Below are 14,090 nucleotides of genomic sequence, written 5' to 3'. Positions count from 1 at the left end.
GCAGGTGCAGAATGCTGCAGCGAGACTCCTTATGGGGTCCTCGCTGCGAGATCACATTCACCCGGTGCTATACCAGCTGCACTGGCTCCCGGTAGAGTACAGGATCAGGTTTAAGGTGCTGGTATTAACCTTTAAAGCCCTAAACGGCCTAGGACCCTCGTACCTACGGGACCGCCTCTCCTGGTATGTCCCACAGAGAAACTTACGGTCTTCAAATAAAAACATCTTGAAGGTCCCAGGCCAGAGAGAGGTTAGGCTGGCGTCAACTAGAGCCAGGGCTTTCTCGGCTGTGGCTCCAATCTGGTGGAACACTCTGTCACAAGAGACTAGGGCCCTGCGGGACTTGACATCTTTCTGCAGGGCCTGCAAGACAGAGCTGTTCCACCAGGCCTTTGGCCAGGGCACAGCCTGACTCCCTCCTTCGCCAATCTTCGCGGAGTTTGATTTGAATTAATTTTATAATGAATGATTTTAGAGTGTTGTGTTGTACTGTTGTACTGTTTTATTGTTGTTAGCCGCCCTGAGCCCGGCTTCGGCTGGGGAGGGCGGGATATAAATAAAATTTATTTTTATTGATTGATTGATTGATTGATTGACTGACTGACTGACTTACGAGCCAGTGTGGTGTAGTGGTTAAGAGTGATAGACTCGTAATCTGTGTTCGCGTCTCCGCTCCTCCACATGCAGCTGCTGAGTGACCTTTGGGCTAGTCACACTTCTCTGAAGTCTCTCAGCCCCACTCACCTCACAGAGTGTTTGTTGTGGGGGAGGAAGGAAAAGGAGATTGTTAGCCGCTTTGAGACTCCTTCGGGTAGTGATAAAGCGGGATATCAAAATCCAAATCCAAAACTCTTACTGGCTTACTCACTTATTTAACTTGCATAGTTCCCTTCATCTGTAGATCTCAGGGAAGTTCACAGCATAAAAATACAAGATAAAAACACAAAATACGTAATAAAAACAAGAACAAAAACAAATAAAAAACAAATAAAACCCTTCCCCCATTCCCTCCCATGAAAACATTTAAAAGGATATAGGATGTTAGTTAGCCCAAGGTCTGGTTGAAGAGGAACGTTTTCACCTGATGCCTAAAGGTAATGAAGACACCAGTGGAAATTATCTGCAAAAGCATTCTGCAATTGGAGAGCTACTGCAGGAAACTTGTGTTTCCACCATCTGGACCTCTTCCGGAGGAGGAACACAAAGAAGGGCCTGAGAGGATGATTGCAGGGTCCAGTTTGATTCAGATGGAGAGAGGCCTTGAGGTATTGCAGTCCTGAGCCATTTAAGGTTTTGTGGGTCAAAACCAGCACTTTGAATTGGGCCCAGAAACTAATTGGCAGCCAGTGTAGTTGGGCCAGGATCAGTGTAATATGCTCAAACCATCTTGCCCCAGTGAGCAATCTGGCCACCAAAGTTGTGCCGGCTGAAGTTTCTGAACAGTTTTCAGAGGCAGCCCAACATATAACACATTGCAATAATCTAACCTAGAAGTTACCAGAGCACAGACAACAGTAGTTAGCTTATCCCTGTCCAGATAGGGGCATTACTGATCCACTAGCCAAGCTGGTGGACAGCACTCCATGCCACTGAAACCACATGAGCCTCAAACACCAGTAAAAGGTCCAGAAATACCCCCAAGCTATGTACCCGCTCCTTCAGAAGAAGTGTAATCCCATAAAGAGCAGACAAGCTCCCATCTATTTGGTCTAAGGAACCACACACTAGCAGTGCCTCAGGAGATAAAACTGAACCCTGAGGAACCCTGCTTTGAAGAGCACTCCCCAAGCAACAGCCTCTGGAAATGACCATCCAAACAGGACCAGAACCACTTCAAAGTAGAGCTGCCCACCCCTTACTCAGACACCTGCTTCAGAAGGATATCATTGTTGAAGGTATCAAAATCCACTGAGAATTCAAAGAGAATAAACAAGTTCACATTTCCTCCTCTTCAAATGCATGTGTTTGAAAGGATGTGTGAAAGATCAAGTTCTGGGCAGCCAAGCACAGATACCAGTACATTTACAAATTCGTGTGAGTGTGTGTGTGTGTGTGTGTGTGTGTGTGTGTGTGTGTGTGTGAGAGAGAGAGAGAGAGAGAGAGAGAGAGAGAGAGAGAGAGAGTCCACAGGGCCATCCTGTTAGGCTGCTACAGATTGTAATGGATTGCTTTGAAGTCATTTCAGCACCAGATGAACCACCCCCCCCCCTGCAAACCACCCTAATATATAATGTGCAGAGGAGGGCAACCAAGATGATTAAGGGGCCGGTTCAACCAAGGTTGAAGGAGCAGGGTATGTTTAGCCTGGAAAAGAGACTGAGAGGAGATGTGGTTGCAATCTTCAAATATCTCAAGGGCTGTCACATGGAAGATGGAACAAGTTTGTTTTGTGCTGCTCTGGAGGATAGAACTTGAGCCAATACCTTCAAGTTACAAGAAAGGAGATTCTGACTAGACATATGGGAAAACTTTCTGATAGTAAGAGCTGTTTGACAGTGGAACAGTCTTCCTCAGGAGGTTGTGGACTCTCCTTCCTTGGAGGTCTTTAAGCAGAGGTTGGGTGGCCATCAGTCATGGATGCTTTAGCTGAGATTCCTGCTTTGCAGGGGGTTGGACTAGATGACCCTTCTGATCCCTTCCAGCTCTACAATTCTACGATTCAATGATTTCAGCTGAAAATTAAAAACTAATGAATATTTGTCGAAGCTCCCAAATAATATGGACTTCTAATGGATCTGCAGCCCTTACATTTGCTGCTTTTTCTTGTTGAAATCATAAAGATAAACACAATGTAGGTGCCTCATGCAAGTTAATGAACTCAAGGGAAGATGTTCACAAGACTTATTCCCTCCCCAAGGAATAGAGTAAGTAAACAAATCTTTACACAATTATCATATAGCAGCCCACCTGAGAGCAACAAACACCAAATGCAAGCTTTTAATTGAGCCAGACCTCTGAAATGCCACCCCACTGACAGCACACTGGGAACAAGACCTTCAGAAAGAGAGAACGTTCTCCCCACCTATCCTTGGCAGTCAGGATTATTTGGCATGAAGGAACAGAAGTACACACTGAGATCAGCTTCTTCTGAGAAGATTTATAATGCCATCTTTCCCTTTTTATATTCCAATTACAACATTTCTAGAATCCCATGCATTATGTGTGGAATGATGCCTACTTACTTTCCAATATAACAAGGAAAAGGGGACACAGACACCAGAGCCATTCTTTGCAAGCAACAGAAAACCATGTGTTTATAACCCAGCACACCCAAAACTGACTTCCCGTTTTCATGCAATGTCGCTTTTCTTTTATGTGTCCTAGCTTGGAAAGACTTGCAGCATCTGAAAGAAAAAGAAGACCTCTCTCCTTGAATGCATTTGATGAGGTAAGGAAATCAGGCTTCAAGCACTGATGGTTCTGCTGCCAGAATGATTATGATGACTATGATTTTAGAACTGAAGATGTCTGGATAGCTTTTTTAAAAAACTCCATGTAATTCAATGGTTAGCTTAGAAGAGGGTAAAAAAAAGAACAGAGGCTGTCTCTTCCCCACCTCCTTTGTTCTCTATATTGTAGGTTGGTTCACACATGCATGTCTTGTCTGCAGCATCAGGTGAACAGCACAGACTGAACTTCCTCAACACCTCCGAACACAATTAGTCCAATACAGGAAGGGAGATCAGCATGTGGGTTTTTCACTCATGCAGCTGATGAGGATGCAAACATCTGGTTTGCATTCAAGCCTTCTTTGAACTGATCAGGTGTGTCTTTTGGTGTGGCTGCCAAAGAACATCTCCTTCTGGAACCATTGGCTGTGTATGCAGAAGCCATGGTGAGGCTCCACAGCTCACACCATCTCCATCCACACAAACTGCTGCAGCACACTGGGATAGAGAGGAGGAGGGTTGTGATGGTTGTGAGGTAGCTGTGGTGCAAAGGTGCCAGCAGCAGCACCAGACTGGCTCCACCAGTGCATTTGCACTGTACCAACATCACTGCCACAGCACCCCTTCCCTTCTCAGTCCCAGTATGCTGCACTGACTCAGTCAGACAGAGGTCTGGTGAACAGGGCAGTGTCACCATATGCCTGCTTTTATGTTATTAACTCATAACCAACACTTTTAAATAAAGTTAACTAACAGTTCTTGTCATCAGAAATTAAGTGGGACACCAATCTCCCTTATCATGATTGAAGCATTGAGTTATATGTAACAGAGTGGGAAGATGCAGAAGCACTAATATTCTTAAGTTTATTTACTAAGTCCTTTGGTGCTGTTTGATTAAACAAGTGAGAGCTGCACCAATATGTCAGTGTACCCTTGCATACTAACAGGGGTTTTCAGGGTTCCTGTCTCAATATTCTTGTAAGACATTCATATATAAAATGTACAATAATAGTTAATATGAACATGGGATAATTGCCATGTCTGGCCAAACTCTCACAATATGTAATTGACAGGTCCAGAAGTATGCATTTTCCTGTGTCAGTTCTCTGTACTCTAAACGATATTTTCTAATCTCTAGAAATTAGAGAACATTTAAATAATGCATAATAATTAGAAAACATAGAAATTAGACTGCATGATAATCAGAAAACAGAGAAATTAGAGCACATAATAATTAGAAAACAGAGAAATAAGAGCACATGTATTGAATAATACATAATAATATGTATGAACAGCCATAGTCACCAGCACTAGACACTTCAGAAATATTTTTTCAAAAGAGGAAAAAGGAAGTGGTTAAAAATAATGATGAAACTGAGACAAAAATGTCAGTTTAAAAGGTATTTTACTTAGTAAAAAAAAAAAAGCTTTGGTACAAGTGAGAAATCAAAAGCCCAACATAATTTTGAAGTGCATATTAGTGAGAATCCCATTAAAGAGGTAATCTCCTCCCTCCCCATTTTTAATTGCCCTTGTGAGTTCTCTGATTCAGAACATATTGAGGAAAAGGAGCTCTAATAGGACACCATGGTGCCATTCCAAGTGTTAAGTGTCCTGTGTGTTTTCAGGTCCTTCAGCCAATGATTGACAGAAGATTCATGGAAGGAGGAAATCACACCACAGTCACTGAATTCATCCTTTTGGGATTCACAACAAATCCCAAACTGCAACTCATACTGTTTGTGGTGTTTCTCATCATTTATCTAGCTAGTCTAGCCGGGAACATTGCACTCATTCTTCTAATCTGCAGCAGCTCTCACCTCCATACGCCCATGTATTTCTTCATTGGGAACCTTTCCTTCCTGGATCTGTGGTATTCCTCCGTCTATACGCCAAAGATCTTGGTGAACTGCATCTCTGAAGACAAGAGCATTTCCTTTGGTGGTTGTGCCTCCCAATTCTTCTTCTCAGGTGCCTTTGCCTATAGCGAGTGCTACCTTCTGGCAGCCATGGCCTATGATCGTTATGTGGCCATTGCTAAGCCACTGTCCTATGCCACTGCCATGTCCAAAAAGCTGTGCACAGTGCTGGTGGCCCTCTCATATCTGGGGGGGTTCATCAATGCCACTGTTGGAACCAGTAAAACCTTCTCGTTGAGCTTCTGTGATGGCAATGTCATTGATGACTTCTTCTGTGACGCACCCCCTCTGATAATGCTAGCATGTGATGTGACTGACAATTACCAGACTATGCTGTACGTCCTCCTGACTTTAAACATCATTGCCCCTTCAGCCTTCATCCTTGCCTCCTATATCTTTATCCTAGCAGCCATCTTAAGAATCTCCTCCACTGGTGGCAAATACAAAGCCTTCTCCACATGTGCTTCCCACCTGACAGCTGTCACCTTATACTATGGCTCCATCCTCTTCATTTACTCACGTCCCAGTTCCAGCTATGCTTTGGAGCATGACAAATGGGCTTCCACATTCTACACAGTGGTCTTTCCCATGCTGAACCCCCTGATTTATAGCTTAAGGAACAAGGATGTGAAAAAGGCTGTGAAGATGTTGATGACAAGGAGGACAGATTTCTAAATTAAAAAGACTGTAAGATCAGAAATAAGTGTATACGGTAGTTTTGTAACACATATCTGAATGATGTTATCATCATAACTTCTAATCTAAAATATCAAAAGTCTCATTTGAGGCACTGTATTGAAAACTCAAATGGTTGGCTTCTCAATTGCATATGACTGATAGCTTTCAATTTTATATGTGTCAGTCTCAAATGGAGGTATCTGTCCCATAGGAAATGTGAGCTGGAGTTCCAACTTGGCCCCACGACTGTGGTTGCCCGGGGTCATGGGTGCCATGCAGCCCTGGCACTGAAATTTATGAGTGCCCATCATGAGGAATATTGTGGGTGTTCGGGCACCCAGGCCCCGGGGAGTGGGCACCTATGAAAGTGAGAAGTAAAGATTCTCTTTTTCACCTTAGCCTTTCAGATCTCCTCAGAACTCTGTGGCTGTCTTATAACCTCTTAGTCAACTAAGTTATGTGGGACACAACAACTATGGAAGGGAGACAGGGAAGAGAATGAAGAGATACCTTTTGCTCCTGTTTAAGGCAGTCACAGAAAGGAATGCATCAGGGCATGTTTAGGGAGGAATCAGAAATGGTGGAACCCCACACCTCCCAGGCCAAGACATTATGAAAATATTTGGGACTCCTTAATAATGATACCTGCTGACAAAGGTCCATATAGTTAAAGCTTTGGTTTTCCCAGTAGTGATGTATGGAAGTGAGAGCTGGACCATAAAAAGGCTGATAGCCAAAGAATTGATGCTTTTGAATTGTGGTGCTGGAGGAGACTCTTGAGAGTCCCATGGACTGCAAGAAGAACAAACCGATCCATTCTGAAGGAAATCAGCCCTGAGTGCTCACTGGAAGGACAGATCCTGAAGCTGAGGCTCCAATACTTTGGCCACCTCATGAAAAGAGAAGACTCTCTGGAAAAGACCCTGATGTTGGGGGAAATGGAGGGCACAAGGAGAAGGGAACCACAGAGGACAAGATGGTTGGACAGTGTTCTCGAAGCTACCAACATGAGTTGACCAAACTGCGGGAGGCAGTGGAAGACAGGATTGCATGGCGTGCTCTGGTCCATGGGGTCACGAAGAGTCGGACACAACTAAACGACTAAACAACAACAGCAATAAGGATACAGCATTAGCATTGATGGCACAATTAAATAGCATGCATTCCATTCCACTGCTGGTGGTTTTGATTAAGCAAAGGATAGGTGTGCAGCAGATTAATTGGAATGTCATGTGTGATTCAAGCACTCAAGTTTCTGATCACCTGTGTTTTCTGTGGGTATGATGTGTTGCCTCTGTGGCAGCAGAATCTCTGACCAGTAGAACCCAGTAGAAGGAGGCCTCTGCCTAGGGCCAAGAGAGGTGTTCTGTTTTGTTTGCATGGTAATGAGAAACTACCTAATTTGCACTTATTGAATCAAGATGTAAACAGAAACACAGCTCTCCTTCAAAATTCATACTTTTCCCAATTTTGCGGTGCTATTCTTTAGTTAAACCATGTGTAGGGAAAAAATGCATTATATTAGGGGAGCCTTTGCAAAAATGTATATGTTTGTCAAAACTGAACACTAAAATGGTGATAGTTTTTCACGATGATTTATTTCTAAAACAACAACAACAACAACAACAACAACAACAACAACACCCAATTCAAAATTGCTTTGGAACTGTGGAAACCTGAATTTAAGATTGACAGATTCACTGTTATCTTCTTCCACCTTACACCAACGTCCTTAAGGAGCAAGGACTTGTGATTGTGGTGAAATCCTTTTTTCTCTCTGTTCTCAAAATGCTTATCATAATTTTTGTTCACCATTAGGTTTCTGATGGGTGTGGAATGAATGAATGAATGAATGAATGGATGGATGAATGAATAAATAAATAAATAAATATTATTCATGAATTCAATATGTCATGATGCAACATGGTATATGATTGCCTTTTTTATGCTTGCATGGGTTCTGTTATTCAGACATCTCAGTGACATCATGGTGCCCCACATCCTATATGATTGGCCTGTAGTTCTACATGGTTTCACATGCCTCAGGGTGATGTCAAGGTATCTACGAACTAAAGAGCTAAGATCAACAAAGTGCATAGGGGCTGGTATGTGCAAATAATCTCAAGAAGTTGTGAGCTAAATATTACCTTCGTGTGTGTGTGCAAAGTGTAGGTAATTAATTTGACACAAAAATGGAATTCTGATGGATGGTTGACTGTGGACTGTGGACATACAAGTTAATGAACTCTAGGGAATATGTTCACAACACTTATTCCTTCTACAAAGAATGTAGTGATAAACAAATCTTTACCCAACTACATAATCATATAGCAACCCACCTGAGAGCAACAGGCACCAAATGCAATCCTTTAATTGCACCAGAGCTCTGAAATGCAGTCCCACTGATAGAACCACTGGGGCGGGGGGGGGGGAGAGAGAAAGAATCAGAACCTTCTGGATAAATATCCACTTGCTCTTTCTAATCAGGACTGTTTGATGTGACGGAACAGAAGAACACTGAGATTAGCTTCATCTGAGGAAATTAAAAATGCCATATTCCCCACTGTTATATTCAAAGTAAAACTTTAAAGATACCTATTGATTTTCTAGTATAACAAGGAAAAGGGTACATAGACCCTAGAGCTCTTGGTTCCAGAGCTCAGCATCAGAACAGAGACACTTTCCATAACCTTGCAGTTCTTCCATATTGTGCTGCCAGAAGTCACTTTAAGCTTATCGCCAAGAGAAAAATGACATTCTCTATCATTAATTGGCCATCAGTGGCCAGTGACAGAAAACATGTGAGCATAACCCAGTACACCTAAATTTGGCTTCCAGTTTCCCTGCAACTTGGTTCTATTTTTATTTAGCCTAGTTTGGAAAGCTTTGCAGAGCCTGGAAATAACAAAAAGGGGTCTCTCATTGGATGGGCTTGATAAGGTAAGGAAATGGTAAGGAAATGAGGCTTGCCTAGTTGAAAGGGTTGCGTAATTTTGGTGCCAGAATGATTAAGATGAGTATGATTTCAGAATAACAACTGAAAACCTCTAGATATATTTTTTTTAAAATGCCATCTGATTAAAGGATTACATTAGAAAAGGGTTCAACAACAAAAACAGGGGCTCCCCTCCTCTGTTCTTTATCTTCTTCTCACATGCTTGTCTTGCCTGCAGCATTAGGTGGTGATTTGCAGCTAAGCATGAGTCATCATAGGGGACGCGGGTAGCGCTGTGGGTAAAACTTCAGTGCCTAGGACTTGCCGATTGCATGGTCGGCGGTTCGACATCAGCAATGATTGAAGCTTGGAATTGAAAGGGAATACACAAATGGACTAATATTCTTACATTTAATTGCTGAGTCTTTTGGTGCTGTTTGATTAAATAAGTTGCATCTGCAACACAATGTCATAGTGTATTCTTGCATCCTAGCAAGTGTTCTGAGGGTTCCCGTCTCAATCCAATTGCAATATATTCCTATATATGATTAAAACAATCTGTTTAATGTGAACAAAGATTTAGTTCCATGAATCTGGTCCAACTCTCATAACATGTAACTGATAGAGCCAGAGGTATGTATCTTCCTATGTCCGTTCTCTGTACTCTAAACGATATTTCCTGATCTCTAGAAATTAGAGCACATTTAAAATACATTTTTCTGAACTGCCATAGTTCGGAAAACTTTTTGCAAAATAACAACAAGAAAGTCAGATTGAAAAACAAACTGAAATAAGTGTCAGATTAGAAAATATTTTATCACATTGGCCTGAATACAAGCCTCACTTTTTTTCCAAATTCTGACCGTGAACAGTTAAAGTGTGATTTAACTTCGTGACCTTACAAAAATGGACTTTTACAGTGTTGCTGTTGAAACAGACATGCGGTTTAATGGAATGGGTGTGAGTGCCTGCAGAAATTTAAGGAAGCGGCTTATATTCGGGTATTGTCTTGTTTTCTCTCCCCCCCCCCTTGAATTCTAAAGGTGTGGCTTATATTCGAGTGTGGCTTATATTCAGGCCAATACGGTATATAGACTTAGTAAAAAAATGGCTTTGTTCCAGGTGAGAAATCTGAAACCTCAAAATAATTTTGAAGTGCATATTAGTGAGAATCCCATTAAAGAGGTAATCTCCTCCCTCCCCATTTTTAATTGCCCTTGTGAGCTCTCTGATTCAGAACACATTGAGGAAAAGGAGCTCTAATAGGACACCATGGTGCCATTCCAAGTGTTAAGTGTCCTGTGTGTTTTCAGGTCCTTCAGCCAATGATTGACAGAAGATTCATGGAAGGAGGAAATCACACCACAGTCACTGAATTCATCCTTTTGGGATTCACAACAAATCCCAAACTGCAACTCATACTGTTTGTGGTGTTTCTCATCATTTATCTAGCTAGTCTAGCCGGGAACATTGCACTCATTCTTCTAATCTGCAGCAGCTCTCACCTCCATACGCCCATGTATTTCTTCATTGGGAACCTTTCCTTCCTGGATCTGTGGTATTCCTCCGTCTATACGCCAAAGATCTTGGTGAACTGCATCTCTGAAGACAAGAGCATTTCCTTTGGTGGTTGTGCCTCCCAATTCTTCTTCTCAGCTGCCCTTGCCTATAGCGAGTGCTACCTTCTGGCAGCCATGGCCTATGATCGTTATGTGGCCATTGCTAAGCCACTGTCCTATGCCACTGCCATGTCCAGAAAGCTGTGCACAGCACTGGTGGCCCTTTCATATCTAGGGGGGTTCATCAATGCCACTGTTGGAACCAGTAAAACCTTCTCATTGAGCTTCTGTGATGGCAATGTCATTGATGACTTCTTCTGTGATGCACCCCCTCTGATAATGCTGGCATGTGATGTGACTGAGAATTACCAGACTATGGTATACTTCCTCCTGACTTTTAACATCATTGCCCCTTCAGCTTTCATCCTTGCCTCCTATATCTTTATCCTGGCAGCCATCTTGAAAATCTCCTCCGCTGGTGGCAAGTACAAAGCCTTCTCCACATGTGCTTCCCACCTGACAGCTGTCACCTTATATTATGGCTCCATCCTCTTCATTTACTCCCGTCCCAGTTACAGCTATTCCATTGGGAGTGAAAAATGGGCTTCCACATTCTACACAGTAGTCTTTCCCATGCTGAACCCCCTGATTTATAGCTTAAGGAACAAGGATGTGAAAAAGGCTGTGAAGAAGTTGATGACAAGGAGGACAGATTTCTAAATTAAAGAGACTGTAAGGATAACTTGATTGATCAGAAATAAGTGTGTGAGATAGTTTTGTAACACATATCTGAATGCTGTTATCATCATAACTTCTAATCTAAAATATTAAAAGTCTCATTTGAAGCGCTGTTTTGAAAACTCAAATGGTCGACTTCTGAAGTACACATGACCGATAGGTTTCAATTTTATATGTGTTAGTCTCAACTGGAGGTATCTGTCCCATAAGAAATGTGAGCTGGAGTGCCGACTTGGCCCCATGACTGTGGTTGCCCGGGGCCATGGGTGCCAAGCAGCCCTGGCACTGAAATTTACGAGTGCCCATCATGAGGAATATTGTGGGTGTTCAGGCACCTAGGGCCCCAGGGACTTGGCACCTATGAAAGTGAGCAGTAAAGAGTCTCTTTTTCACCTTAGCCTTGCAGATCTCCTCAGAACTCTTAGTCAACTACGGTACGTTATGTGGGAGATAACAACTGTGGAAGGGAGACAGGGTAGAGAATGAAGAGACACCTTTTGCTCCTGTTTAAGGCAGTCACAGAAAGGAACGCATCATGGCATGTATAGGGAGGAATCAGAAATGGTGGAACCCCACACCTCCCAGTCCAAGACATTATGAAAATATTTGAGACTCCTTAAGAAGGATACAGCATTAGCATTGGTGACACAATTAAATAGCATACATTCCACTGCTGGTGGTTTTGATTAAGCAAAGGATAGGTGTGCAGCAGACTAATCGGAATGTCATGTGTGATTCAATCACTTAAGTTTCTGATCACCTGGGCATGATGTGTGGCCTCTTTGGCAGCAGAATCTCTGACCAGTAGAACCCAGTAGAGGGAGGCCTCTGCCTAGGGCCAAGAGAGGTGTTCTGTTTTGTTTGCATGATAGTGAGATACTACCTAATTTCCACTTCTTGAACCAAGATGTGAACAGAAACACAGCTCTCCTTCAAAATTCACACTTTTCCCAATTTTGCGATGTGCTGTTCTTTAGTCAAACAATGTGTAGAAAAAATGCATTGTATTAGTGTAGTCTTTGCAAAAATGTGTATATTTCTCAAAACGGAACACTAAAATGGTGATAAAATTTCATGAGGATTTTAATTTTTAAAAAAACCTTCAACACCAAATTTCAAATTGCTGCGGAAATGTGGAGACCTGAATTTAAGATTGACAGATTCATCCTTATCTTCACCTTACACCAACGTCCTTCAGCAGCAAGGACTTGTGATTATGCTGTAAGTTGGAAACAATAAGTGAAATGAGAGTCAGTGCAAATTAGTAAGAAGTGGTGGTATTTAGGGCAAATAAATTCTAACAATGTATATAGTTATGAAGTCTGAATTGGTTATATGTATCCACTTAAGAAAGAAATCTTGGGTTCACTGTTGTCAGCTCAGTGTTAATGAAATGAAAAATGTAAACTCAATGTATTCCCATTCTCATTATTATATTTGTGTAATGGGATGATTAGCTGCTTGTGCGTAAAATCGTGCTCCCTCAGAGTTTGTGCGACTCCACAAACCTCTGTGTGTGACAGAGCTCCACAAACATGTCTGCTCTTAGTCACTCGTAGTGTCTGACAGTGGCTGTCTGCGGAAGCGTTTCCAGCAAAGAAGCTCCTTAACGGAAACGCGTCTCCTGGACTCACGGCGTGACAGTTTCCGGCGAGGTGTGGGTCTCCCTATGGGAGACTCAGATACCTCCCCACTGTTCTCGCTGGAAGCGTCTCTGAGCCCTCCCTCCTGCTCGCATTCCCTCAGAGATCCACTCCTCCCCCTGCTGGTTCCTGCCTCAGCTGTTGAGTCTCTTTCTTCCTCCCTGAGACCCTCCACCGCCTGATGCTCCGATGGCAGTTCCCTGACATCCACCTCCCCTCCAGGGCCCCCCTCACCCCCTCCCATTTCCTCTTCCCTGGGAGGTGAAGGGTTAAAACCCCGAAAAGAATCTTCTTCATCTTCAGACGTCTCGAACAACTCCCTCCATCGATCGCCGTCCTGGCTCGCTGAATCCTCCTCCTCTTCGGAATCTGTGAACCCCTCCAACTCCTCTTCCTCGTCGGTGGTGGCAAAGTATTTCCTTCGGAACCTCGCTACAGGCTGAGGTTTGCGTGGGAACCTCTGATGAAAAGTTTCTATTAAAAATTCGTCATTGACATCCTCTGCCCTAACCCAGGTGTTTTCCGACTCCGGTTCCCCTTCCCACATTACCAAATACTCAACTTGATCTCCCTTCCACCTGGAATCGAGGATCTCCGCTACATGGTAGCTGTGTTCCTTCTCCTCCATTGCTGGTCCCCTAGTGACCCTCCCTTCACTGTCCCCTTTATACGGTGACAGCAATGACCTGTGGAAAACTGGGTGCAGCTTCATGTGGTTCGGTAACCGGAGTCTGAAAGCCACTGGGTTGACCTGCTGCATGACTTCAAATGGTCCCAGCCTTTTGGGTCTTAACTTCTTACAACCCCCTTTGAATGGCAACCCTTGGGTTGACAGCCACACTTGGTCCCCCACCCTGATGCTTTCACCTTCCCTTCTGTTTTTGTCTGCCTGCCTCTTATATTCCTCCTTAGCCCTGTTTAAGTTGAGTTGGAGCTGGCGATGGATCACTTCCATTTCTTCAACGAACTGTTCTGCAGCTGGAACGCTCCAGTTCTCCCCTTCCCCCCCTGGGAAGGCTCTGGGATGGCACCCGTGATTAGCCAAAAAGGGGCTCATCCCCGTGGACACGTTCTCTGCATTGTTGTAGGCAAATTCTGCCAACGCCAGCTTCTCCACCCAATCATTCTCTCTGTCATTCACATAACACCTCAAATATTGCTGGAGAACACCATTCGCTCTTTCCGCCTGCCCGTTGGTTTCTGGATGACGGGCCGTTGAGAAATTAACC

At 43.3% G+C, this 14,090-nt stretch overlaps 2 protein-coding genes across 2 annotated transcripts; both read left to right on the top strand.

Moving 5' to 3' along the window:
• The first annotated feature begins 5,014 nt into the window (after positions 1–5,014).
• On the top strand, positions 5,015–5,984 carry LOC308572934 (olfactory receptor 9G19-like). The gene has a single exon (XM_081169497.1). It carries the CDS (start codon positions 5,030–5,032, stop codon positions 5,981–5,983), a length of 954 nt encoding a protein of 317 aa, XP_081025623.1. The 5' UTR covers positions 5,015–5,029; the 3' UTR covers position 5,984.
• Positions 5,985–10,231: 4,247 nt separating this feature from the next.
• On the top strand, positions 10,232–11,200 carry LOC308572939 (olfactory receptor 9G19-like; the record flags this gene model as incomplete). The annotated part of the gene is made up of 1 exon (XM_081169511.1): positions 10,232–11,200. Exon 1 carries the CDS (start codon positions 10,247–10,249, stop codon positions 11,198–11,200), a length of 954 nt encoding a protein of 317 aa, XP_081025637.1. The 5' UTR covers positions 10,232–10,246.
• Positions 11,201–14,090: the final 2,890 nt, after the last annotated feature.

The sequence above is a fragment of the Podarcis bocagei genome (genome assembly GCF_964188305.1).
Source record: "Podarcis bocagei genome assembly, chromosome: 1".
In the NCBI taxonomy this organism is placed as follows: domain Eukaryota; kingdom Metazoa; phylum Chordata; class Lepidosauria; order Squamata; family Lacertidae; genus Podarcis; species Podarcis bocagei.
Note: the sequence above shows the minus strand (reverse complement) of the source record. Positions and strands in the feature narration are given on the sequence as shown.

Bases quoted from the DNA above. Each gene is read 5' to 3' on its own strand.
- LOC308572934 (XM_081169497.1), top strand. From the start codon at position 5,030: ATGATTGACAGAAGATTCATGGAAGGAGGAAATCACACCACAGTCACT.